At 46.7% G+C, this 27218-nt stretch overlaps 1 protein-coding gene across 1 annotated transcript in view; it reads right to left on the reverse strand.

Annotated features, from left to right (window-relative positions):
* Window positions 1-11997: 11997 nt before the first annotated feature.
* The window catches only part of LOC144807875 (sterol carrier protein 2-like), a 37544-nt gene continuing 22323 nt past the window's right edge, over window positions 11998-27218 (reverse strand). Inside the window, exons 3-4 of the mRNA XM_078673491.1 lie at window positions 26637-26750; window positions 11998-12024 (exon numbers count right to left, since the gene is read on the reverse strand). Of these exons, the coding sequence (XP_078529617.1) occupies window positions 11998-12024; window positions 26637-26750 (141 nt within the window). The remainder of the gene's footprint in view (window positions 12025-26636; window positions 26751-27218) is intronic.

Consider the following 27218-nt stretch of genomic DNA (forward strand, 5'->3'; position numbering starts at 1 on the left):
CAACAGGTGACTTGAACATGGAGGGCTGATCTGGGAACCACAAGAAAGCAGGTCAGGTCGAAAGATAACCTTTAACTGTGCCCAAGGCAAAGCCTTGTTGAGCTAACAATAGAACAAATATCACATCGGACAAAAGTGCAGAGAAGGGATCATATTTTTGGACGTACACCATGCCACAAACTTATCCCAATGGCAGGAGTATACTGTCTTGGCTGAGGTTCTCCAGGCTGCCAAAATGACATTGCGGACTTCTGAAGGGAGGTCAAAAACTGTCGGTTGCTGCCACTCAATCTCTATGCATGAAGGCAGAGCATGCACTTGTTCGGGTGCAGGAACCAGCCCTGTTGCTGTGACAGGAGATAGTCCCGAAATGGTAGCCTGATTGGAGGACTGATGCTCATGCTTAGGAGTTCGGGATACCATACCTTCCGAGCGCAACCCAGGGCCACAAGAATAATTTGGGCTTGGTCGTTCCTGATCTTCTTGAAAATTGTGGGCAGGAGTGGTATCGGCGGGAAGGCGTTCTATAGGCTTGAAGTACACTTGAGAAGAAAATACGTCTCAGAACAGAAAGCCGCCTTGGAATTTCCTGTTCTCGAACTTGCTTATATTGAAAATTCTCAGCTATGGTGAACAGATCTAGCCAAGGTTCTCTGCAGACGCGGAAGAGACCCTGCATTACCTCCAGGTGTAGACCCTATTCGTGATTCACCGGGTATCGAGAGCTCATTCATTTTCCCTGACATTCAGAGATCCCTCCCGGTGTTGTAGGACCAAGAACATTTCTCTCTTGACACAGAATGAACCCTACCAGCCTTGCTTGTTGCAATTCCATATGCCGGTGGTATTCTTGAACACCTTAACTAAACTTCCCTCAATGGAAGTAAGAAAGGTTTTCAGTGCCAGGCGAACCGCTCTCAACTCCAATAGGTTGATATTGAGCTGAGACTCTGCCGGAAACCAGAGTCCTCTGACTCCCAGCTTTCTCAGATGGCCGAAACAACACAGGAGTGAAGCATTTGTCACCACAGTCATCTCTGGGCGAGTAAGGGAGAGGCATCTGCCGCTGACCCAATCACGGTTCATCAGGCAACACTGCAGATATTTTGCAGCCCCCCCTAAAAATAATTTGGATCAGGTCAGAAAGATTCCCCATATTTTCCACCAACTAGGACTTCAGGTCCGACTGTAGAGCCCACATATGCCAACGGGCAACTCTTACCAGCAGGATGCAGGAGGCCATGAGGTCCAGCAGCCTCAGAGTCAGTCTCACCGAAATCCAGGATAGAGGTTGAAATATCGGAAACACTGCCCAAATATCCTGGACTCGCAGCTCCGGATGATAACCTCGAAACTGCACTGTGTCCAGAAAAGCTCAGATGAAAAGTTAGGTCTGATAGGAAGCCAGGTGTGACTTTTGCATGCAAACAGTGAACCCTAGCGAATGCAGGAGGTCTGCCGTAGTCTAGAGGTGGGAGATGACTGCCTGGGGCTAGCACAAACTTCTACAGCCAGTCGGCAAGGTAGGGGAAGACTGAAAACCCTGACCTCTGCAGATGGGCTACAACCCCAGCCATCACCTTTGTGAACACTCGAGGGGCGCTGTTAAAGCTGAAAAGGACCACAGAGAACTGTAAGTGCTTGTGGCCTACTGTGAATCTTAGGTAACGCCAGTGGGCAGGCAATACGGGTATGTGAAAATAGGCGTTCTCCAAGTTCAAAGCTACCACCTAATCTCCAGGGTCCTTAGCTACTGTGAGCATTCTGGAATTTTTCCTTTTTCAGAAAGAAGTTGAGACGGTGCAGAACGTAGTGGCAATAACAGTCACAACCTTTTCTGATGCAAGCACTCCCTCGATGGCTTCTTTGGCCAAAAGAGCCTGCACTTCCTGTCAGAGCAAGAAGAGGTGGTTCTACTTCAGCCAATCTGAGGATGTGACATGGGTGGGAGGGTTTTGGTAAATGGTAAGGTGTAACCCTGCTGAAGAATTTGGAGCTCCCATTTATCGGATATTATAGACTGCCAGCGGGACAGGTGACGCTTGATCCTGACACAGACTGGTTGCCTGTGACAGTGAAAGGACAAACTAAAGGGGTTTGGAGGCTGTGACTTCTGGGAGGAGGGGGCATGAGGGTGGCAGAATGGGCAGAACTCTGGTTTTGGGTACCACAAGGCTTGAGGGAGATACGTCTGCAGCTACAAATGTACTGGGAAGTCTGTTGGCCTTGGCGGCTGTGTGGTTGGAAGCTCCTACCGTAGCCACAGAAGGGGCTGAAGGCAGAACAGAGCTGGTGTGGTGCCATGGAGAGTCCCAAAGGCTGGGTAATGGCCCTGCTGTCATTAAAGCATGGAGTCCCAGACCTGCCTTGTAGTCAAAGAGGCATTTGCCATCGAAGGACATGCCCAAAAAAGCCAGTAGATCTCACCCAGGCGTGGTGTCAGCGGGCCACTGATGATGCAATCGCTCTTCCTATCTAGTTGGTCATATCCTGCCTGCAAGGTATGGTTAAAATAACCTGCGTCTATGCATCGGTAATAGCTTGGGTCAGGATGGCTCAGGCCTCTTCCGAGGCCACAGGCAGTACTTGTGCAACCAAATCTCAAACTGTGTGAGACTATCGGTCCAAGAGGCCTGTGGTTTTCACAGACTGCAGTGCAAGGCTGGCATATGAGAAAATCCTCTTGCCAAAGGTATCCAGCCTCTTGGAGTCCAGAGGCATGGAAGGGTACACGCCACAGTTGACTTTGGATGTGAAGTCCTGGACAACCAGGCTCTCCATGGTGTGTTGCTGGGTGAACAAAACTGGATCCATGAGGGCTTTGTTAAATGGGAGGAGAGATCTGTGGGGGCAACTACCGGCTGAAGCACATCTGTCAAGACATTTGTCTTGACTGCCACTGAAGGCAGCGTAAGGTCCTGGGCTTCAGCCGCCTTCCTCACCACCATGGCAAATGAAGCCCCTTTCTCCTTAGCCACACCAGGAGAAACTAAGCCAGCCTCTGGAGTAGTGACCAAACCACTGGCATCCACCAGTTCCTCATACCAGTTATTTCTCCTTCCATCGAGTTGGGGTAGCCATAAGGAGCCTCAGATACCTAGCTACCATACTCCCTTCAGGGCCTATTGAAAAAAGTAGTACTCAGAAGGTCAAGTTCCAACCGGCACTGGAGTTGATGTCATGCAACCCCGGTTCAGTTTTGGATCAGAGTTGGGTACAACCGGAGCAACGTCACTGGCACGGGCTCCAGGGAAGATTGCAGTCTCATGAGTGGAGCCAATACGTATCCAGGAACAGGTCCAAGGGGCTCGTCTGCCCCCAAAGGCAGATCCACCAGTGGGAATCTAGTGGGCCCACCTGCCAAAACTTTGGAGCCAAAAGGCGATGCAAGGGAGTCAGCCCACCCAAATGAGCTGCATGGCCTCATAAAACTCTTAATTGAGTGTGGGAGGCACGGAGAAGACCTAGACTCAGACTCTACGGCTCATGTGTGGGAGCAGGGTCTGGATCGATGGCATCATTCATGAGCCTCATCTGAAAACTTGAGCAGGCGTGGTGAAGTCGAAGAGTGCTAAGACTTGTTACATTTTTTAGATTTCTTGTGCAATTTACCAGACAACACCTTTGAGCGCAATGACAAGTGCCAGGAATGGCTCAGCGAACAGGACTGGGACCTTCCTTGTGACAAGGCCTGGAGCATCATGTAGTCGACAGGTGTCTACTGTAGAAGCTTCAGGGAACACTCCCAAATGGACTTTGGATTCATGGTTCGGCAGTCGGGGAAGGTCTGGGAGTCGGGGCCTCGCATAAGACAAACAAAAAGTAGGGGTCTGCCACAGGAACCACGGGATTTGAAGCCCACAGGTCTATTGGGGACATCCCTATGCACTCTGGAAGCAAAAGCCTCAGAACGGGTTGACAAATCATCATAAAAATAGTCCCCCAAAAAACAGACGGAGGTAGCACTTTCTGGGTCTGCGCTGATGGCATGAATAGAAGAAAACAAGTTACTTACCTGTAACTTTGGTTCCCCAGTATTGGTAACTTTCATAGATTCCCATGCTTTGTATCATTCCCCGTCGTCGGAATGGGCGCTCGGTAGTATAAAAACCATAGAAACAAAAGAGAAACCTAGGCCTAGGCCTCATCTCCTTTTGTATCCTATCACCCTCTTTTTGTAAAAAGAGACCAAACTTTTGCCAGGACCAATCAGAGCAGCCTCACCCTCTAGAACCTTCCTGAGAGAGCTCAGAGCCTCAGATTTTCATAGCCGTTGTGCAAACCGCTACTAACTCTGTAAAAAGACCGAGCTTTCCCAGGGGAGGCGGGCGGGCGCATGGGAATCTATGAAAGTTACCAATACTGGGGAACCAAAGTTACAGGTAAGTAACTTGTTTTCTTGCCCCAGTATTGGAACTTTCATAGATTCCCATGCTTTGTATCAGAATAGCTAGCAGTAAAGTACCAAGAACACATTTTGTAAATACATGGCATCACATAACCATATAAGCAATACATATAGCATAGCAAAACAAACAAAATGTGCTCACCCGGATGGAGGGATCGTAGGGAAAGCTCACCTCTCAATGAAAAAGATTCCGCAGGACTGCTTGACCAACAGCCACGTCGTCTCGACCTGCAGACTCCAGGCAGTAGTGTTTCGTGAAGGTATGAGTACTGCTCCACGTTGCTGCCCTGCATATGTCCTTAATGGCAACTCCCGAAAAGAGAGCCACAGATGATGCCACCGACCTTGTGGAATGTGCACGGACTCTTCCGTCCAGCGGCTTGCCTGCTTCCTGATGACAGAATTGAATCGCACTGGAGATCCAGCGGGAAATGTCACTCTTTGTCAAAGGCAATCCCTTTCGTGGTGCGCTGTAGGACACAAACAACTGAGTTGACTTCCGAAAGGGACGTGTGCGCTCCAAGTAAAACTTTAAGCATCGCTCAACGTCCAAAGAATGTAGTGTGCGTTCCGCAGGTGTAGAAGGGTGCGGAAAGAAAGATTTCAGAATCAAGGGTTCATTCAAGTGGAACTCAGATGGCACCTTTGGTATGAATTTTGGATTTGTCCGGAGGACAAGACCGTCTCTTTTAAATTGCAGGAATGGATGCACTATGGAGAGTGCTTGAAGCTCACTCACTCGTCTTGCTGACGTTAAAGCCACAAGTAGGGCTAGTTTCCAAGATAGGAACTTTAAGTCCGCTTTGTGCACAGGCTCAAACGGAGCCTTCATGAGTTGTGCCAAGACAAGGTTGAGCTGCCACACTGGTGGAGGAGGACGGACTGGCGGATACATCCGGAATAATCCCTTCAAGAATTGCTTAACAACCCTAGAGGACCATAAGGAAGGACCTGAAGAACTTCGTCGATACCTTGATATGGCCGCCAGATGTACCTTGATCGATGAATGTGCCAAGCCAGACTTGGCCAGAGACAGTAAATATGGCAACAATTGATGAGGTGGGGAAGTGTAAGGATGGAGACCTTCCCGTTGACACCACAAGCAGAACCTCTTCCACTTTGCCTTGTAAGTCTTATTGGTACTTGGTGCTCGGGCTTGAGCCAAGACCTCCCTGCATTCCTGAGAGAGTGTCAGATGACTGAATTCTCTGTGTTCAGGAGCCACGCTGTCAAGTGGAGTGATCTCGGGTCCGGGTGGTAAACCTGCCCCTGACTCCTGGACAAAAGGGACGGAATGGGTTTCAAAAGAATTGGAGGAGCTTGGGAGAGCCTCAGAAGCTCTGTGTACCAGAATTGTCTGGGCCATGCTGGAGCAATTAGAATCATTTTGCAGGGTTCTGCCTTCATTTTCTTGAGAACTCGAGGAATGAGGGGAATTGGAGGAAAAGCGTAAAAGAATGCGCTGTACCAAGCCATCGAAAGAGCGTTCCCCAGGGACCCCTGATGGTGAACTTTGCTTGCGTAGAACCGGCATTTGGCGTTCTCCGGTGAAGCAAAGAGGTCGATGGCTGGCATCCCCCAAACCGAGAACACCTTGTCTAGAATTGATTGATTCAACTCCCACTCGTGAGTCACTTCTGTCTGTCGACTCAAGGCATCCGCCTTGACATTGAGAGTTCCCGCCAGGTGCTCGGCTCTCAGAGTGATGTTGTTTAGAATTGCAAAATCCCAAATCCGTTGAGCTTCTGTGGACAGAGTCTGTGATTTGGTACCCCCTTGTTTGTTGACATAGTGCATGGCCGTCGTATTGTCTGTCCGGACCAGCACTGAATGGTTGTGAACTCTGGGCAGAAAAGCTTGCAAGGCCAACCGAATGGCCGTCAGTTCCAGGAAATTGATATGGCACTGGCGCTGTCCTGGACTCCAGTGGCCACTGACTTGAAGCTCTCGGAGAACTGCACCCCAACCCTCCAGTGAAGCTTCTGTGGTCACTACCATGGGTGAAGGTGAACTCCTGAATGTCAGACCTTGGGCGATATTGCTCTTTAGAAGCCACCATTCGCTCGCCTTTCTCATCGCTGCTGTCACCACCACCTTGTCGTTGAACGACCCCTCTGCCTGGCGCCATTGCTTGTCCAGCTCCTCCTGCAGAGGACGCATTCGCAGCCTGCAATGTGGTACCAATGGTATGCAGGATGACATCGACCCGAGAAGGGATTTGTATTGGCGGACCGATAGGAATCGTTTGCGGCAGAGTAGTCGAGCAGAAACCATCAACTTTTGCTGTCGCTCCTCCGAGGGACGAGCAGTACATTGCGTGGTGTCCAACACGGATCCCAGGAATCTGGCCGTTCTGGAGGGCAGCAGGACTGACTTGCGTTCGTTCAACTGAAGACCCAGGCAACGGAACAAATGGATGCAAGTAGAAACTGCCTGAGAGGTTTCCTGGAAGGATGGCGCCTTGACGAGCCAGTCGTCCAAGTAAGGAAAAACCTCTAGAGAGCGTCGTCGAAGAAAAGCTGCCACCGGTGCCAACACCTTGGTGAACACTCTTGGTGCCGACCGAAGGCCGAACGGAAGCACTTTGAACTGGAAATGGCTCATTCCCACTGTAAAGCGAAGGTATTGTCTGTGAGCTGGGTGTATCGGAATATGGAAATACGCGTCTTCTAAATCCAGCGACGCCAAGTAGTCGCCCGGATTCAAGAGAGGAAGAATTTCCTGGAGAGTGACCATCCTGAACGAGAGCTTTACGAGATAGGTGTTGAGCTCTCGAAGGTCTAGAATGGGACGCCAAGTTTCTGCAGTCTTCCGCACCAGGAAGAATCTCGAATAGAATCCCCGGCCCCTCTGAGAGAGAGGAACCGGTTCTATCGCTCCTTTGAGGAACAATTGATGGGCTTCTAGACGGAGTAATCCTAGATGTCCCGTGCGGCTGGCGTCCGGAGCTCGTGTTGGAGGAAGGTTGTGGAACTCCAACGTATGGCCACTCTCTACGATATTGAGGACCCACTGGTCCGATGTTATTGACTTCCAACTGTCCAGACAAAGGGATATCCTGCCCCCCACCGATGTGATTGGGACGGGAGGAACAGTAGGTAGAGCCGGGAGGCCGCTATTGTCGTTTGGCATTGTCACGGCCTTGTCGAAGTTGACGGCCCCGCGGAGGGTGGCGAGAGAAAGACGCCGATTGCCCCTGTCGCTGATTTGAGTATTGGGGTTTATAGGACTGGGAAGACTGTGAGGAATATCTTTGCTGGTTTCCTCTGTAAGATGCAAATCCTCTACCTCGTGCGCCCCTAAAGGGGACCTTGCGATAGGTGAGTGATCCCAAGGACTTCGCCGTGTCCGTGTCTTTCTTTATATTCTGCAGGGTATCGTCCACATGTTTCCCGAACAGCATCTCCCCATCAAATGGGAGATCTAGGATTCTGTTCTGAACCTCTTGACGAAACCAGGTGGCCTTCAACCAACCCTGGCGCCGTAGCACAGCGGAGCCTGCCAAGGCTCGAAACGCCGTGGAAGCAATGTCCATTGCACAATCAATCACTTCTGCAGAAGACTTCTGCCCTTCTGTAAGCACCTTCTTGGCTTCTTCCCTTGTGGGATCTGGTAATAGCTCCACGAAGGGTTCCATGTCGCACCACATCTGGCGGTCGTAACGGCCTAAGATGGCAAGAGCATTCGCCGCTCTAACTAGCAAGCTGGCCATGGAGGAAACCCGTTTTCCAACGTTATCTAGACGTCTGCCGTCCTTGTCCGGGGGTGTAGTCAACGGTGTGGACGGGTTCTTTGACTTGCTTTGGGCCGCCTGAGAGATGACTGAGTCAGGCTTCGGCTGACCCAGAAGGCAAGCTGGACTGCCATCCGGAGCCCTATATTTCTTTTCCAGCCTGGGGAGCACTGGAATCACCGTGGCTGGACTCTGCATGATCTTCATGCCCTCCTCCCATACATGCTCAATGATGGGAATAGACTTGACAGACCTCCGGTATTGTTCTTTGAAGTCATAAAGGAAACATTCCGATTCCTCTCTTGAAATAGGTAAGCCAAACCTTTTTGCTGCCCGCTCCATGAGATGGTGAAAACCCCCGATATCCACCGGGGGGGAGACGGACGTGTCACGACCCGAGGCGTCCGGATCTTGTGGTCCACTGTCCCCCTGATCCAAGTCTGGGTCCTGTAACGGATCAACTAAAGGATCCACCTGCATCACTTCTTCATCCGAAGAGGTATCTTGATGGACCGACTGAACTGGTAAGGGGTCTGGTGTACGGACCCGCACCAAAGGCGCCACCGGCGGTGGTGAAGAGGACACCACTGGAACAGTAATAGTCGGCTGCACTTGTGGCTGGATTTGGGGTGGAGGAAATGCAGACTGTCCAGGCATTTCCGACGGAAACCGTTGACGATAATCCTGAAGCATCATTTGCAAGTCCGAAATAAGCGAAGAGGGCATGGCCACCATGCCCTGTCCCAAGACCGGTGTGCGTCGCTCATCCTGGACATATGGATGTGACTGCTGGCCACCTGCCTGCTCACAATACTCTTCCGTGTCCGTCTCCTGCATCTTGACATGCAATTCCGAAGGACTATAGGCAGGATCATAATTATCATACTCATCATCCCCCGCGTCCTCCTCGTCCGATTCATCATCCAGCAGCATATTCGGTGGATGGGAAGAAACTCGTCGCGGAGAAGTCATCTCCGGCGTAATCTTCATCTTCTGAATTGGAAAAACTAACTTTTGACCCGTCGACGGTCTCGTCGACGGTGTCGTCGTCGCCAGAGCAGCCGTCGTCGACTGAGCCGTCAGCGGAATCGTCGATGGTACCATCGCCTTCGTTGACCCAATCTTCGTCGTCGACCCCATCGTCGACGGTCTCGTAGACGAACTCGTCGTCATTATCATCATCGTCGACGTTGAAGTAGTGGTCGTCGTCGACGTAGTCCTCGTCGTCGACGCGGCCGTCGACAGTAGTGTGCTCGTCGTCGTCGTCGACGTGGAAGACGTCAGCGTCGACGAACTCGGGACCTTGAACGTCGACGAAGTCGTCGTCGAAAAAGCTGCCGCAGACGATCCCGTCGACGGCGGAACAGAAACAGCGGGAACTTTGACAGAAGTAACCGTCGTCGACGTACCTGGTGTTTTCGTCGTCGACGGACGCTGTTTTCTGTCCTGTCCAGATCCTGAAGTGACAGCAGAGTGTTTGTCACTGGATTTACTCTTTTTGAACGGAGGAGAAGGGAGAACACCCTCCTTTTTGTCCTTTAAGGCTGTAACACCTCCAGCAGCCTGTCCCTGCCTCTCCTTTTCACTTTCGTGAGGAGATTGAAGGGGACCAGCCTTCTCAGACCTATCAGAGATCTTGTGAGAGGCTTGAAGTGGGGGCTCAGATGTAGAAGCAGCAGGGGGAGACCTACCCCTCTTCCTTGATCTGTGAGAAGAAGCAAAAGATGTGGAATCCTCCTCATCCGAAGAGATCACCTCCTTGCGAGTCTTCATTTTCTGTAGCCAGGTTAACAGGCGACCTTCCCTGTCACGAAGGGTCTTGTTCGAGAAGGTCCTGCAGATCTTGCACTCTGTGGCCTTGTGGTCTGGATATAAGCAATAAATACAATTCTCATGCTTATCTTCCACAAACAGGCGTTTTTTCCCACAAGAGGCACAGGGCCTGAACAAGGCCTTCTTCTCCTTATCAGACATCTCGATGTTGTGAAGAAAAATTGAAGAAATAACCAGAAAGTAGTTGAAAACTGAGCAGAGCTCAGTGGAGACTCCCTAGCACAACGTGCGGTAGAAAAATCTAAGGCTCTGAGCTCTCTCAGGAAGGTTCTAGAGGGTGAGGCTGCTCTGATTGGTCCTGGCAAAAGTTTGGTCTCTTTTTACAAAAAGAGGGTGATAGGATACAAAAGGAGATGAGGCCTAGGCCTAGGTTTCTCTTTTGTTTCTATGGTTTTTATACTACCAAGGCTCCCATTCCGACGACGGGGAATGATACAAAGCATGGGAATCTATGAAAGTTCCAATACTGGGGCAACTACCGTTAGCGAGCTTGGGTAGCGCATTTATAGGCATCACGCAGATCACATCTGGCACTGACAGCGTGCAGACAATGGGCGCCACGGAGCAGGGCGCAGAAGTACTGCTTAAGATTATCTGTATCCAGTTTTATGCCTGGGTGAATATTCTAAGGTAGGAACTCAGCAGCTAGACATCGTCACCAGATAATATCCTATCAAGGGAAGGAGTTCATATTAAAGTGACTATTGAGGTTGCTACACCATACTGATTTTTTTTAACTGATTATTATGACTCCTTAGTTGCTCCCATTTAAATTTGTGAGTCTTTGACTTCCATTTTCATCTAGAAAATTATTAAATATATCTGGATTTACCTTCACTGTTACTATCCCTGAAATACTTACTGGTAACTTCAAATTAGATTATCCGGTCTTAGCAGAATTCAAATAGTTAAATACTAGTGATACCAAGGCAGCCTTCTAACATGCAGTCCTGATCTCCCCTATACCCTTGCCAGGCTCATATATTTCACCTTTTAAAAATTATGTTCCAGTTTGTTTTAGTAATATGTAATCTTCATTAGATATCTATATTCACCAATGAGAGTCACCCACAATAAAGAAGTTGCTCTGATGTCATCATGAACCAGTAGCAACTTCCTTAGCACAAGGTTAGTTCTGCTGCCCTTATCCAATTGGATAATATTGTGGTCTTTGATTTCGAGTCTTAATTTCTAGTCTGCTAGGTTGCTTTCCAGAATAAAAGCCATTGTTTGGCTCTCTTCATTTGTGGAGGGTCAGGTTGTCATGTCTCCCTTCCTTTTTATCCATCTTCAAGCTATCAGACGATGGAGTCCCCTAGGCTCATTTCACAGCCCTACTCTCTTCAATCTCTACATCACATGTTAGGACGTAGTTCAGACAACTATGATTTCAGGTAATACTCAAAATATCTTGGGAATAGAAGTCAAGTCTCCCTCAACTCAGGTCAACTTTTGTGCCTGCCTTTGAGAAGTGGCCATCAGAATGAATAAAATAACTTCATGCTCAACTCCGATAAGACTGAGATTAGTATACCTGGAGGCCCTTTCTATGTGAACCACGAGCAGGTGGGTCCCAGGTTTGGGTACCTATCTAACCCCTTTACCCTAGCTTCATACTAAGGGATTCTTCTTCAATCAACATATCGACGGTTCAGTTCAAATAACTGATAGTTGAGATAAGCTGGTCAACACGTTTTGTTTGTCTGAGCGTTCGTAAGAAGATTCTCCTTCCCTTCCAATGAATGTTGCTTCACAGTAATTGTCGGCTCTCACCCAGAAAACTGTAACACTTTTTTGGTCCACCTCAATCTCAATTTAGCAGCTTGACCTAGATTGGAACACAGAAGTGCAATTTTTCCCTGGTCTTCCTCGCCACCCCCTTTTATCCCACCATCTCAGATGTCTGCACTGGCACTGGCTTCCTATTACAAAGTGTACTATCTTCAAAAGGTTTTGCAACTGGCCAGAGTTAATTAAAAACACTGCATTCCACAAAGGCTCTTTGCTCAACAACTTCCCATCTTTATGAAGTTATGAAGTTCTGCTGGCTCTACAAGGGAGAACAATATAAAAAGAACAATTGATGGGCGGAATGCTATACAATGTAAAACATTCCCCCCCAGTACAGAGATCTGGGCCTAAATCCATCGTTTTTCTGCACACCATGTCTTTCACTTTTAGACCAACCCGTATGCCAATCAGTCTTGACCCAGCTCCCCATGTGAACTGACAAACCGTAACTGCCAGGCCAGGTCCTCCCTGGACCGGAAACAAGCATTCAGGACCAATTTCGGGGATATCACCCCTCATTAGCCAGGCTAGCTTGACTCTAGCGGCATGATGAGCACGAGACCCATGTCTGGGCATACCCTTCCCACCTGGGATGACAAATGCAAAAATAAAAATTGATGGACAGAAAGCTGAATAATGTCCGACATGCACCCCCAGTACAGAGATTTGGGCCTAAAGTGTTGCTGGTCTCTCATCTTTCTCGCTGCAAAGATGTTAACTGCCTTGCATTATCACATCCGGTGACAGCCGACAATCTTGCTTTCAGAAAACTTCTCAAAACCTGGTTATTTACTCATGAACAGTTTCTGCCCTATCAGATTTATCATATCCTAATGTTCTAGCCTTGCCACTACTTGTTTTGTTTTTTCTAAACTTTATTGTTGGGGAAGCTGCTGTGAGAGTGTATATATTTTCAAAATGCAAACATTTCCATGGTAGTCCCTGGAAATTAAGGAACTACCATGTGTGGATGTTCTCCTTGAAAAAGAGCAGATTGTCGTCACTCAGAGTGAACTTAGCCAATGGCCTGGCCCACTGCCCCATGCTGTAGTTGACAGAAGAAAAAATGCATATTGTATTGTAACTGTATTGTAATTGCATTTATATCACGCTTACTATCCCTGACAAGGAGTTGAAGCACATTCTCAGCGAGTAGCACGCTACTTCAGAACCCTCAAACAATTAGTGGTGAATTAGTATAGTGAAATATGGGATACATTTGAGCGGTGGATATGTTACTCTCTTATTTGGATAGAAAAGGATAGTGGGGGGATAAAAGAGGAAAAGGTTTGCATTTATATAGAGCTTTCTACAGCTGATGAGGTGTTGAAGCGTTTTTCGACGAGTAGCATGCTAGTCCGGAACCAGAAAAGGATTAGTGGTGAATGAGTTAGGAAAATATAAAATTAATGTGAGCGGTGGATATGTTACTCTGTTATTTGGATAGAGAAGGATAGTGGAGGGATGGAGGAGGGAAGGGTTTGCATTTATATTGCATTTGCTCCCCTGATGAGGTGTTGTAGAACTTTTCAGCAAGTAACAGGCTACTCTGGAACCCAAAAAGGATTAGTGTCGAATTTGTGTAGGGAAATATGAAATTAATTTGAGCAGTGTGCATGTTGGTCTGTTATTCGGATCATAAAAGAAATAGTGGATGGATAGAAGAAGGAAAGTCCTAGAAAATTAATTTTTTTACAATAACAGACCAATGAGTGTAAGAGGGCTGGAGGACAGCCCTTATAAGAAAGCGCATTACAAACCACAGCTTAAGTAAAAGCAAAAGGTCTTGGCTAAAGCCTGACATAAAAATAAAAACAAGAATATTGGGAAACTACCACATTGTCTACTCCCTGCAGAAAATCCTAATATGCTCTTTTAAAAAAATATAATATTACCTACATACTTAAGACTTTTTTAAAGGATGAGCTAGTGCTGGCAAGTATGAGCGTACAATATTTTTGCTTTTTACTACTGCGTTTTTTGACGGGATAATAAACATGGATATATATTTATACACTAACATAGCACAATTATCAAAATTCGACATTTGAGGTGTTGAGCACCTAGGTAAGAAGGTAAGCGGCAATACACTATTGAGCTGGGTGATGCAGGGCTGATTGTAAAGATGGACACAAAATAAACCAAAACTAATCCCACTTATTCCAGATCTTAAATGTGGGTGTGACTCAAATAAAAAGAGGTGTATTTCAAGCAAACAATAACACTGTAAACAATAGCCTAGGAATAAATATGCAGGGCCATTGACCACTCCCCAGTGTTGATGGTGATAGACACACCAGAGAAGAGAATACCCCCCTTCACCTGGCGGTTCCCTCCTTACTCACTGCTCGATGAGACTTTCCGAGCAGAGCTGGCCGAAGAGATAGACTCATTCTTTGACACTAATATTGGGTCGGTAGACACTTTTTCCACGGTCTGGGAGACTTTCAAGGTGGTCATAAGAGGTCAGGTGATGGCGAAACATTCTAGTGTACTTAAGGCTATAAGACAGAGACTGACCCACTTAGAGTGGAGCATAGCGGAGTTGGAGCGGGAACACCAAGCGAACGATGCCGGGGCTGATGTGACTCGAATGCAGGAACTACTCTGGGAATTTAGTGAGGAAGCAGACAGGGAGGTGCGCCACCTGGGTAAATACGCCTCAGAGCGCATCTATGGCGAGGGGGAGCGTCCGAGCTCTCTACTGGCTAAAATCATTAAGGGCACCAGACGTGTCGCCCCACTCAAGGAACTTCACACAGAGGAGGGCCTAATTTTGCGAGACGAGGGCGCAATGCTCAAGGAATTCACAGACTTTTATTCGCGCCTTTATTCTGCTAGATTAACCAATGTAGAGAACGACATCGACGACTATCTGAGCTATATCAAGATGCCTTTCCTGGAAAATTGGCAAAGGGAATTCCTTATGGCCCCGGTACAAAAGGATGATATTGCTGATGCGCTAGAGGGTATGAAATCGGGAAGTGCCCCTGGGGCGGATGGACTGACGGTGGGCTTCTATAAAGCCTTCAAAGACCTGCTGATCCCGCATCTCTCCACTCTCTTTGACGAAATATGTGAGACGGGGATGATGCCCCCATCCATGCGAGAGGCTCTCATAGTTACGATTCTGAAACCAGGGAAGCCCCCTGAACATTGCGGGTCGTATAGGCCATTATCGATGATCAACGTCGACGCTAAGATCTTCGCGAAAGTGTTAGCGACACGCCTGGCGTTGGTGGCTCCCGGATTGGTGGCGCCGGAGCAGGCGGGTTTTATCCCCGAACGCAACCTGAACTATAACATTCGCACGGCACTGGGCGCGATTCAACACACCCGCCAAGACACGCAAGCTGTGGCGGTCTTCTTGGACATGGAGAAGGCCTTTGACTCTGTGGAGTGGCCCTTTCTGTTTAGAGTGTTGAGGAAGCTGGGGTTGGGCGAACCCTTTGTCCAAATGCTAGGAGCACTCTATCATAATCCCACTGCCAGGGTACGGATAGGAGACGCAGTTTCGGATCCTTTCCCGATTAGTAGAGGCACCAGACAGGGCTGCCCCCTTTCTCCGCTACTGTATGCGCTGGTTGCGGAACCTTTGGCGTGTGCACTTAGAGAATACCACAGACATAGAGCTATCAGCTTTCCGACATATAACATAGGGATATCCACGTATGCTGATGACACACTGCTATATATCAGGGACCCTGTCAGCAACTTGTCGGCGGTCCTGCGGGAGGTGGTGCGATTTGGGGCACTTTCCGGACTTCGCGTGAATTGGACGAAGTCGGTGGCGTTCCCGTTAACGAGCGTTACAGACTGTTTTGACATGGAGTACCCACTAATGTGGTCTACGGACCCAGTCAGATACCTTGGCATTCAGATACACACTGACCCGGACGTCTTAGCCCGCGAAAACTATGGCGTGGCCTGTGGTAAGCTGGCTACCGATGTGGACAGGTGGTGTAAACTTCCGCTTTCCCTCATGGGTAGGATAGCTATCATTAAAATGGTGATACTCCCCCGTTTCCTCTTTTTATTCTTTAACCTCCCCATAGTAATGCCGAAATCATTCTTTCGTACTCTCACGCAACTCCTTAATCGATTGGCATGGGGAGGTGGACAGCCTAGGGTGAAATGGGAGGTCCTGATGCTCCCTTATGAGCAGGGTGGATTGGGAGTGCCCAATTTTGAAAGATACTACCACGTTGCGCAAGCTACGCACTTACATACCTGGATTCATGGACGTCGAGACATCCCACACGTGATAATGGAGCGGCTCTTTGCAGCCCCTGTCCCGTTACCGGCTACGGTATGTGACCCAATGGACCGCAGAGTGGGAACACTCGACTCTGTTAGGGCCACTAATCACGCTTGGCACTCGATACTGCGATCGCAGGCCTGCGAGCTGCTATATTCCCCGTTGATGCTGATTGAATGGGCAAGATGGCTCCCCACGATTGTGGAAACTGGGGTAGTCAGGGCTTTGCAAACTCTTGTTATTAAAACTATGGGAGATTTATTCGAGGCCGGGATAGTCAAGACCTGGGAGCAAGTCTCACAGGGCGGAGAGCACCATATGGTCCTAGTAAATATTCAATATCATAGAGTACGTGGGGCTTTTCTGGAACTGCTAGGCCCGGACCTCGCGGAGCCCCCTGATATACCGGAGTTCACATACGTGATAAAAACATCATCCCAGCATAAACTGATTACCAATTTGTACAAAATCGGACACCAACACTCCCAAGTAACCTACAGCAGGGCGCGATTGGCATGGCAGACGGATCTTGGCGTACAGATAGACGACGCTATGTGGACATACTGCTGTACGAGTACTAGGAGGGTATCCCTGAATGCCAGGCATCGGCTGATACATTTTAAATATTTGCAGCGCGTATACTACACCCCGGAAAGACTTCACAAATATGGTCTTAGGCAATCAGCGGAATGTGAGAGGTGTCACGCGCCGATAGCCGGTTTTATGCATATGGCATGGGAGTGTCCGGGGGTACATAAGTTCTGGAAGGCGGTTTTTGGCGAAATGAGCAATATGACTGAGGTAGAGCTACCGCCAGATCCGGCTTTGGCATTACTGGGCTACTCCAAGCCGGTTCCTGCTCCACTGCGCAGGCTTGTTGACATGGGCCTCTTGGTGGCGCGTAAAGTTGTAGCGACCTGCTGGATGCGAGGGCCTCTGCCAGTCCTGAAAAGATGGTCCCATGAGATGCTATATTGTAATACGCAATCTGAGGCCTTTTGGAGCTGCTCCCCCCTAGGAGCCGCCCTAAGAACTTCTGGGGATTGTACCAGGCTTACCTGACAGCTAAGGATGCGGAGAGTGACACACTGACACCTTCACAGGAGGGACGAGAGGCGCTGAGGGCTGACACACGACATTAGATGATGGCGACGGGGGAGAGACCTCACACCACCCCCCCTCTACCCCGGTATTGGTGGGACACGGGCGGGAGACACGTTACTAGGCACGAATAGCAGCACACACTCTGTAGAGAATGGGAGCATGGTAAGGCGAATATGCACACACGTTACTACAGGTCAACTAGCACATACACAGAGTTCAGGGCGCACAACACAGTAGGACTTGGCATCTGATGAGCGCATCTAGTTTGGGTCAGTTGGGGGGGGGGAAGTGTGGTAGGGGAGGGAAGTACAGTCTAACGGGAGGGGAACATAAAGATGGGCGCATTTCTCTTTGTCTTGTTTGTAAGAAATATGCTATGTAGTACAGGCATGCATTGGTACAGCTAATGATCCTTTACCTTACTTTGAATGGAAGTTACTATTTTGACACTGTTACCAATGGACATGATTTTTGATTTGACGATGACAGATGATGTGGCCGGCCCGAGAAGGGATGTAGGCGAGAGACTCTGTACTACTCCCTGTTTTCACTGGTTTAAATAAAATATAAATAAATAAAAATAAAAAAAAAATATGCAGGGCCATATTATCAAGAACAGGAGATAAAATTATCACCCCTTTATCGGCAGGAAACTGCCACTTAAACGGCGATAATGGGCTTGATAATATGTCCTTGTGAATTCCCATAGCAGCCCAGGTTCTGCTTAGAAAAAGGTTTCCAAAAGCTATGTACTAAAGTATTTCTTTCCACATATTACAGAAAGGAGCTGCTCAATGGAGCATGGAAACTTCTCTTTTCACGTTAGAAGAGTGAAGAGTTATGAGCTTCAATCTCATCCCTTAAAGAATATCTCTTCAAATTTGGTGCTTTTTCAACCGATTTTGAGAGCTATATTTGGAGGCTTGGACACTGTCACTGTTTTTGGATACGTTCCACAGAAAAATGTTCCCTGGTTGAAAGAAAAAACCTGAATACTTTAATGGTAGCAACTACTCCTAACTTCATTTCCTGGTACCATGAAGTAGCTTGTGGTCGTTTCCAGACTCTACCTGACATGCCACTGTACAGTTTAGAAAACACACCATATGACTGAATGGAAAAACACAAATATTAAATACCTATTTCTGAGACTTTCTGCAGGGTCACCCCCAAACTTATTGCTGTACTCCTCCCTTTTGTCTGTCCTCGGTTTTTGATTGCTTTAGGACTCTGGACACTTTACCACTGCTATATGTAAAAAGCAAGGACACCCTGAACAAAGATAAAAATTCCTAGGACAGGGAAATAATGTATATGTAGCAATTCCTAGGCAATTAGGATAAAAACAAGGGAACTAGTGTATGTGGAGGGAAGGACATTCAATACAAAAATTATTAAAATCATATAATTTTTAATAAGCAACATCAAATTATACACTCAAAATAACATACATTACAATATAAAATATACATAAATGTTGACACTAAAGCTAAACAAAAAAAGGAGCAATAACCAATAAAACATAAAAAGGGTGGCAAAGAGAATGTTTCTCGACGCGCGTTTCGGCGTACAACGACGCCTTCTTCAGGAGCCACACAAAATTTTAAGAAAAAGTGTAGACATACACCTGTCTCTTACTGAATATTTAAAAGAACCTCTGTGTTGTGCAGCAAGGTTTTCAGTAAAGTAAAAACTATCCTTTTAGTCTCTGAAACGGAGTCACCTTCATAAAAGCAATTATGTTGTTTATAATTGGGGAATAGTTAGAACACGTGATTGTGGTGAAGCAGCCCAAATCAGGGAAAAGGGTTCCACAAGCGAGATATGCCGAAGAAACACAGCACTTCTCCCGATGATTTTAGAGAAAGCAAAACTCCCTTAGGTGAGTTCGATAGCAGTCTCGTAAAATAGGTTGCCCAATACGATGCAGGCGGGGATACTTCTAGCCGCGTATAATCAGATGCGGGCGGCAAGACTTCCTGTCATGTATAGGCTATACGGACACCGAGAAGGATAACTCGGATCGCAATAAAGGTTCGGCACGATAGAATTGGCTGTCGGCGTCTGACGTCCGTTGTAATGATCCCTTGTTTTTATCCTAATTGCCTAGGAATTGCTACATATACACTTTACCACTGCTAGCCAGTGCTAGACTGCATATGCTCTGTACTCAAAACAGAACACAAAAATCCACAGACTGACCCACGAAGGGCCCCTTAGTAGGACATGCATATACGAGAATTCCTACATGAAGATACCTTATTTCAGATCAGAAAAATAAGCGCAGTCTTGAATATCATCAGTGACTAAATATTGCAATTGACCAAACGCAGAAGGTTCAGCGTTGAGCACACACCACTCACCCCGAGTGGGGGTGCAGTAAAATGATTGAACTTTCCACCTCCTTAAACGTGTCCTACACAAATATTCCACCAGCCCTGAAGAAGACCTTCAGAAATTACTCAGGCCTAATAAGAAGGTCGCAACGCATCGGCGTATAAACTCAAGTGGCCAGGAGTCGTTTCAACTACCAAGAAAGAAAGAATTAATTCATAAAACAGGCAAGGATAATGTTGATACCTCCATGACCACATAAAGGATCCCAAACCTCACAAGGGCCCTGTAGTACCATATTTACTGAATCAGTGAGGGGCAAAATATGTCCCCAAATATGAATGAAATGAATGAATGAAATAAACATTTATAGAGCGCATAGCTAACCAGAGGCATCCCAGCACTGTTTGCGGATGCGGACTGAACGGTTTGGAAAAGCCAGGTTTTTAGTAGTTTCCTAAAGGAAATGTGGTTGGTTTCTTGCCGTATATGGGGTGGAAGAGCATTCCATAGTCTAGCTGCATTATAAGAGAAGGAGCGTCCGCCACTTTTTGCTCTCTTTATTTTTGGCACTGTTACGAGAAGCATGTTTGCTGAGCAGAGGCTTCTGTTTGGGTAGTAGAGGGGTGATCATTGATTGATTTATCACTAGTCCCTTCCCCCAGAAAGACTTACGGGTGATACACAGTGCTTTGAATTTAATTCTTTCAGATATTGGTAGCCAGTGTAGTTTTCAGAGCAGGTTTGGCTGATTGTTGATGCGGAAGGCCTAGGAGCAAACAAGCTGCACTGTTCTGAATAATCTGCAGTCTGGTTGTTGTGGCCTTAGGGTTTCCAAGAATAAGTGCATTTCCGTAATCCATTCGCGAGAGGATGAGAGCCTGGACCATTATTCTCCTTGCCAGGAGCGGAAGGAGGGGCAGTACTTTCCGTAGCATCCTTATGATGCCATAACAAGTGGCTGACAGTTTAGTTGTTTGGTATCCGAAGGTCAAGGAGTGGTCCATCCACATCCCCAGACTTTTGATCTGTTTTTTTTGCGGTGGTGCAGGGCCAAAACAGTTTGGCTATAGTGACCCTATGTTGGAGGTAGCGGAGTTGCCAAGGAGCATTTGCTCCATCTTATCTCCGTTCAATTTTAGACATGAGAGTTCCATCCATTTTGTGACTTCCTATAAGCACAGTTCTAGGATTTCAGGTGTGTTTTCTGGGTGGTTTAAAGTAATTATGGGCCAAAAATCCGTTCCGCTCGTGAAATTTGCGGATTTTCTGCAATTTTGCAATCCGCGAATCTTGCGAAATTGCTGAAAAATTCGCAAATTCACTTGCGGGCAGATTTTTTAATTTTTTTTATGGCCAGCTCACTCAAGGGACCAAAGTTACAGGCACACACGGTCACTGGAGGCAAATCTTCGGGCCCTTTACGCAGTTGCAGTGTAGGAAAAGCACTATACATTTACCCAACGAGGTAGCACTTACTGATTAGCCAGTAGAAAGTACTCCAGTTGAGTAGAGGTATTGCACAAAATGGTGGCATCTTCATGGATAAAATATGCAGGGCAGGGTTCATTCTGGCACGAGGCTCCTATCACAACAATTAAACCTCAACAGGAAGCACATACAGATTATCAGGTGCCCGAGTTGAAGCGCAAATTCTGTAACGTTTTAATCAGCCCAAAACATTAGTGAGCACAGTCGAGGCTGGGCAAGTGTGCTTTATCCCCGTCTCTGCCGTCGAAAATTAGCTGTAATATTTCGGGGAGGTCTTTGCCTCCATGAGTTTCTCGAGCATGATCCCCGTGTAATTCGTGTCACCAGGAGGCAGCTTTCTCCTCATATGATGCCCTGCTCGCTCTCTGACCCACACAAGAGGCATGTTGACATGCATCGAAGTCCCATCCGTTTGGCCCCGCACACCACACACTAGCAGTAGGGAACTTCTTCCCGCCCTTTCCCAACTATGATGGACAGCTCACTCAAGGGACCTCGACGCCTTTTGGCACGGTGGCAAAGTTACAGGCACACATGGTCACTGGAGACAAATCTTCTGGCCCTTTACGCAGCTGCAGTGTAGGAAAAGCACTATACATTTACCCAACGAGGTAGCACTTACTGATTAGCCAGTAGAAATACTCCAGTTGAGTAGAGGTATTGCACAAAACGGTGGTATCTTCGTGGATAAAATATGCAGGGCAGGATCCTTTCTGGCACGAGGCTCCTGTCACAACAATTAAACCTCAACAGGAAGCACTATCAGATTATCAGGTGCCCGAGTTGAAGCGCAAATTCTGTAACGCTTTAATCAGCCCAAAACATTAGTGAGCACGGTCGAGGCTGGGCAAGTGTGCTTTATCCCCGTCTCTGCCGTCGAAAATAGCTGTAATACTTCGGGGAGGTCTTTACATCCATAAGTTTCTCGAGCATGATCCCCATGTAATTCCTGTCACCAGGAGGCTGCTTTCTCCTCATATGATGCCCTGCTCGCTCTCTGACCCTTTATACATAAGAGGCATGTGAACACGCATAGAAGCCCCGCCCGTTTGGCCCCGCACACCAGTAAACAGTCTTTTTTGGGCCAATCCGCTAATTTGTTTGCGAACTCGTGGATTTTTTTGCCGATTTCGCGCAAATTTGCGGATCGCAGATGCAGAAAGATTTCCTGCGGTGCGTTAGCGGCAAGGGTGTTTTTTCCCTATAGTATGAGGCTTGTGTCTTTTTAATTGCTCTTTGGTAGATTTTTATACTCTCCCTGTACTTTTGCTCTGTAAGTGGTGCATAATCGCTTCTCCATTCCCTTTCCAATTCTTCTCATGCTTGTTTAATGTTTGCGTAGGTTTGGCGTATACCATGGCGAGGTCTTGAATCTGTTTATTTTAGGAATGATTGTTTAGGGAGAGCCTGGTCTAGCAAGAGCTCAGTCCATTTGTTAAACCTATTATTGGCTGCAGTACGGTTTGCATTCTTGGCGGGTATGGTGGTCTCGAGGGTTGAGATCCACTGTTCGAAGGGAAATGTGGACCATGGACGTTCCTTCGTGGTGATCTTATTAAATAAGGTTTTGGCCCCATAGTGTCCCATGAGCGGGGTATCAGAAAATTATCGGACCGTGGTAGTTGTGTTGGGGCTCCTACTGAGAGATCCTCTATGTTAGAGAAAATCGGTTCCAGGAGATGGCCTTTAATGTGGGTGCTTCTGGACACTTTTTGATTAAGCTGGAGAGCTGAGAGGTTTTCGACTAGTCCTGAGATGGCAGGGTTTTTGGAATTGTCTAAGTGCAGATTAAGACCACCCAGGACTGTGAAATATCCAATCACAACGTTTTATAGAGCTACATTGTAGGACACCCCTTTTACAATATGCACTAGTTGTGACCTGAGATGGCACACAAGGATAAATGTAATGTGTCAATGTAATATTTTGACATTTTATATGTATTTGTTTTTATGGCGTTCTACATTGAAGGATCTATATGAATTGTATATAAGTTGTTTTGTGGCACGCCATTGAATGTATTAGGTGGTATTTGAAAGATAATAATGACATCAAGTGATAAATATATTTTATAACCAGACATGCCTTTTCTCTGTGGATGCATAACTTTATACTATTAACAGATATGTGATAGCTGAGTGATCAGAAAACGAAAGTCAAATAATGTACAATAGTCATAAAATTACAATCCAAGATACAAACAAGGGACATATCTAATTAAAAAAAAACTCTAGGATCAATGACATGGGGTACTCTCAAACTGTTAAACAGTTAATTGATCCCAGCCACCTAGGCCCAGAACAGGATCACTCCTCACCGTGATGGATACTAGTGGGCTTGCAGCACGGATTGTGCCACCCACTTCAGTAGCATTTTAACATGGCTCAGGCCTGCCACTGCAGAGCCTATGTTCAGTATAAACTGCCATTTTGACCTGCCAAGTTAACCTACTTAACAGTCCCAAACCTTCCTTTTTTATTACAAATACCCCTAAGGTAGGTCCTAGGCAGCCCGATGTGCAGTGTACAGTTCATTTAAAAGGTAGGACATGTACTTCTGAGTCTTACATGTCCTGGTCATAGCTGCCAATGTTTCAGATTGCCTATATGTGACATTTTCATGATTTCAGTGTAATAATGAGTGACATTGAACAACTATGAGAGAAACTGTAGGATCTTGAAATGGCTGCAAAGCAACTGAAATGGAAGGGCACTAACCTAGTGTTCTTGTAAGATGACGGTACAGCAAAAAAAGTGTGTGACTGTGCAGTATATTTTAAGTGTTTGATCTGGAGGAGCACGCAATGAGGATTCAAAACGTACCACAGTAGTTGGGGTTGGTTTTGCTAATAAGGATACATATCTACCCTAACTAATCCCTTTTAGCAGTGTTAGTTTCTGTGATATGCATGGTGTATGTTCTTTGCTGCAGGCACATTAACCCTCTGTGCTACTGGAAAATCAACTTGCACTGGACACATCTCTGATCTCTCCTCAGAGGAACATTAAACCCCACGTTCTCCTTCACTTAACAATTGAGTCAGTGCTGAGAAGGATTATGTTACTTACCCAGTAAGCATCTGCTTTTGGCATGTAGAGCTGTAGATTCACATGTTTTGCATTGTCCCGCCATCTAGTGTTGGGTCCGAATGTTTGCAAGTTATTTTTCTTCGAAGTCTTTACAGTCCCGAGGTAAGGGGACTCCTCCTTTCGGTGACAGTACGCATGGGTATCAACTCCATTGTTAGATTATTGTCCCGCAAGAGGGTGAGAATGGAGTAAGTGAATGTAGTGAAGAGATGTCCATGTGTATGTAATGTAAATAAAGAGAACTGCAACAAATACAGGTGTCTGGGAAGGGCACATGTGAATCTACAGCTCTACATGCCAAGGAAAGATGCTTACTGGGTAAGTAACAGTACTTTTGAGGCATGTGTGCTGCAGATACACATGCTTTACATAGACTATATAGAAGTGTTCTCCCAAAGTAGTGGCTAACCCGTAGATGTTGCAGTTGTCTAAAAGTGTCTTTAGCACTGCTTGTCCTACATAACCTTGTTGGCATGCTAACACATCCACATAATAGTGTTTACTAAATGTGTGTGGTGTGGACCATGTTGCTGCTTTACAGATATCAGCAATTGGAATGCTACCTAAAAAGGCCATGGATGCCCCTATTTTGCGAATGGAATGCACTCTTGAAGGTATAGAAAAAGTTCTTTTAGCTTTAGCATAGCAAGTTTGACTGCATTTAACAACCCATCTCAAAATACCTGAATTACAAATATGATTGCATTTGTGAGATGGAGCAAATGCACCAAAAAGTTGCTTTGTTATACGAAAATGTTTTGTCCTTTCAATATAATAAAATAACGCTCTTTTGACATCAAGTGTGTGAAGAGCTCTTCCTGCTACAGAATCTGATGGGAGGAAGAATACAGGTAACTCAACTGATTGGTTAATGTGAAAAGGAGAAACGACTTTAGGGAGAAATTTAGGATTGGTGCAAAGAACTACCCTATCTTTATAAAGCTGAAAAAAGGGTTCTTCTAAAGTTAATGCCTGTAGCTCACCAACTCTCCGTAATGAAGTTATTGCAATGAGGAAGATAACCTTCCATGAAAGGAACTGCAAAGGACGGATGTATGATGATACATCGAAGGCCATTTCAACGCGGTCTGTTAGATCACGGTTTTCACAAGCAAGTCGTTACATCAACTTGCGCTGGAGGGGCACTGGATTTAGGAATAGTGTGATTACTATTCCAACTCCTCCAATCTACATACAGTAGGGAAGGTGTTGAAAACAGTAATTCACACTATTCCTTAGTCAACAGCACCCTCCAGTGCAAGTCGGTGTAACGACTTGCGTAGTGAAAACCACGATGTAATAGTACCACATTGAAATGGAATGCGTGGTGAACGATGTCTCCAGCAAAGGACACTTCTGTAAAAGCTCAAAGGGTGGACCCATGAGTCTTGTAAGTAGAATGTTAAGATTCCACAATGGTGCTGGATGTATTTTGGGTGGAATTACTCTTTTTTAAGCCTTCCTTCCATAAAGGCTTTAATCACAGGAACTTTAAACAATAACAATTGTTGTCTTTTTTGCAAATATGCAGTGTCTGCTGCAAGATGCAACCTAACAGATGTATAAGCTAGGCCAGTTTGCTGTAGATGCAAAAGGTAACAAGTAATGGTTGTAATGGTTTGAATGGAAGCATCTGAAGGATTCATTTTATTGTTATTACAATAGAGAACACATATTTTCCTTTTTGCTGCATAAGAAGCTCTAGTGGTAGGCTTTAATGCTTCTTTCAAGATATGCATACAGTCTGGTGGCAGATTCAAATAGCCAAACTCTGACTTCAGGAGCCAAATTGTTAAATTGAGTTCCTTTGGGTTTGGTGTTGAGGAAGCTGCTACTCAAGTAGAATGTCTACTCGAGCAGCAGAAAGCAGCAGCGCCCACTGCGCGATGCTTAGTGCCATTCGTGCTGATTTTATAGTGCAGGACAAAAACCCGGCACTAAAAATCAGTGGGAGCACCACAACTTCACGGACTCCGCCCCTGGTGGAACTCTGCGGGTCGCAGCAGAGTTTTTCTGGCACTTAGCGGAGTAAAACTCCATCCAGGCCAAGTTTTAAGGCTTGTTTGCCATCTACGAGGGTGCTTAGGAGACTTCTTTAGAGAGAGAAGTCCTTTAAGAATGCAGTGACCAATGGTAGTGTCAACTAACTCGCTGTCTCATTAACATACCTCAGCTTTGGATGAACCATCTGTACAGGGAGGGAATGGAGTTCAACACTCATGTCCATTCAGTCCCTTTAATGAAGGAGATAAGAGTGGTCATGACTGAACTGGGACACATGCTTCAGAGTTGTAGTAGGTGTTCTACCTAAAGTTAACCACCAACCTGTAGCACATAGTCCACCAATTCCTTTCACAGCTTACCTGAGTTGAACATGAAGAATTAAGCATCACTAATGCCAAACCAAACAGCTCATCCATCCCTTTTCTTTTTACACACTCTTTCCCTCTGACAAAAACAATGACCGACATGAAATAGTATACCACTTTATATACAAACACAAAGCACTGACGAACATTTAAAGGGACAGAGCGATAGCCCATGGCATGACCCCTCTGCAAAGAAACAAGCACACTCACCTGAATTGACACTCACCGAACCCTTGCCATTTTTCAGATCCACAACCCAGAGTGCCTCTTTCCCGCCAGGGCCATCTTTTATTTTGAAGGCGAAGATACCACCAATCTTCTTAACATACTGCTCTCCTACCTGAAACAGAAATAATTACCCAGTGGTTAGATCTGATGATGGCTCTACGGATAATCTGAGTAACTACTGTTCCCCATTGATCGGGGTGAGCATGGCACATCTGGAAGGCTGCCCCTTTATGAAGCGCTTGGTGAAACCTGGGTAATCCTAACACCCAGCATGATCCCAGCTCTGGCTCTGGTCATTAAGCAGATATGTATTTAATTATCAGCCCCAAAACCATAAAGTCCCTGGCCACTGTATTGTAGAGCTTGGACACAACTCTAGACGCTTAGCACAATACGTTGCAAACGCCGGGGCACAGAGGGGAGTAACTCACCTGCAGACCAGACACTCGCCTGCTAGCTCCTGGGGCCCAAACGCTGTGAGTCTCGCCGCCACCGCATTCCATCCCGCGGCTAGAGACTACAGCTCCCAGGGAGCATAGCGGCCACTTCCGGCATCCGGCCAGAGCGCGCTAGGAGGCGC

Source organism: Lissotriton helveticus, chromosome 1_2, assembly GCF_964261635.1.
Source record: "Lissotriton helveticus chromosome 1_2, aLisHel1.1, whole genome shotgun sequence".
Lineage (NCBI taxonomy): Eukaryota > Metazoa > Chordata > Amphibia > Caudata > Salamandridae > Lissotriton > Lissotriton helveticus.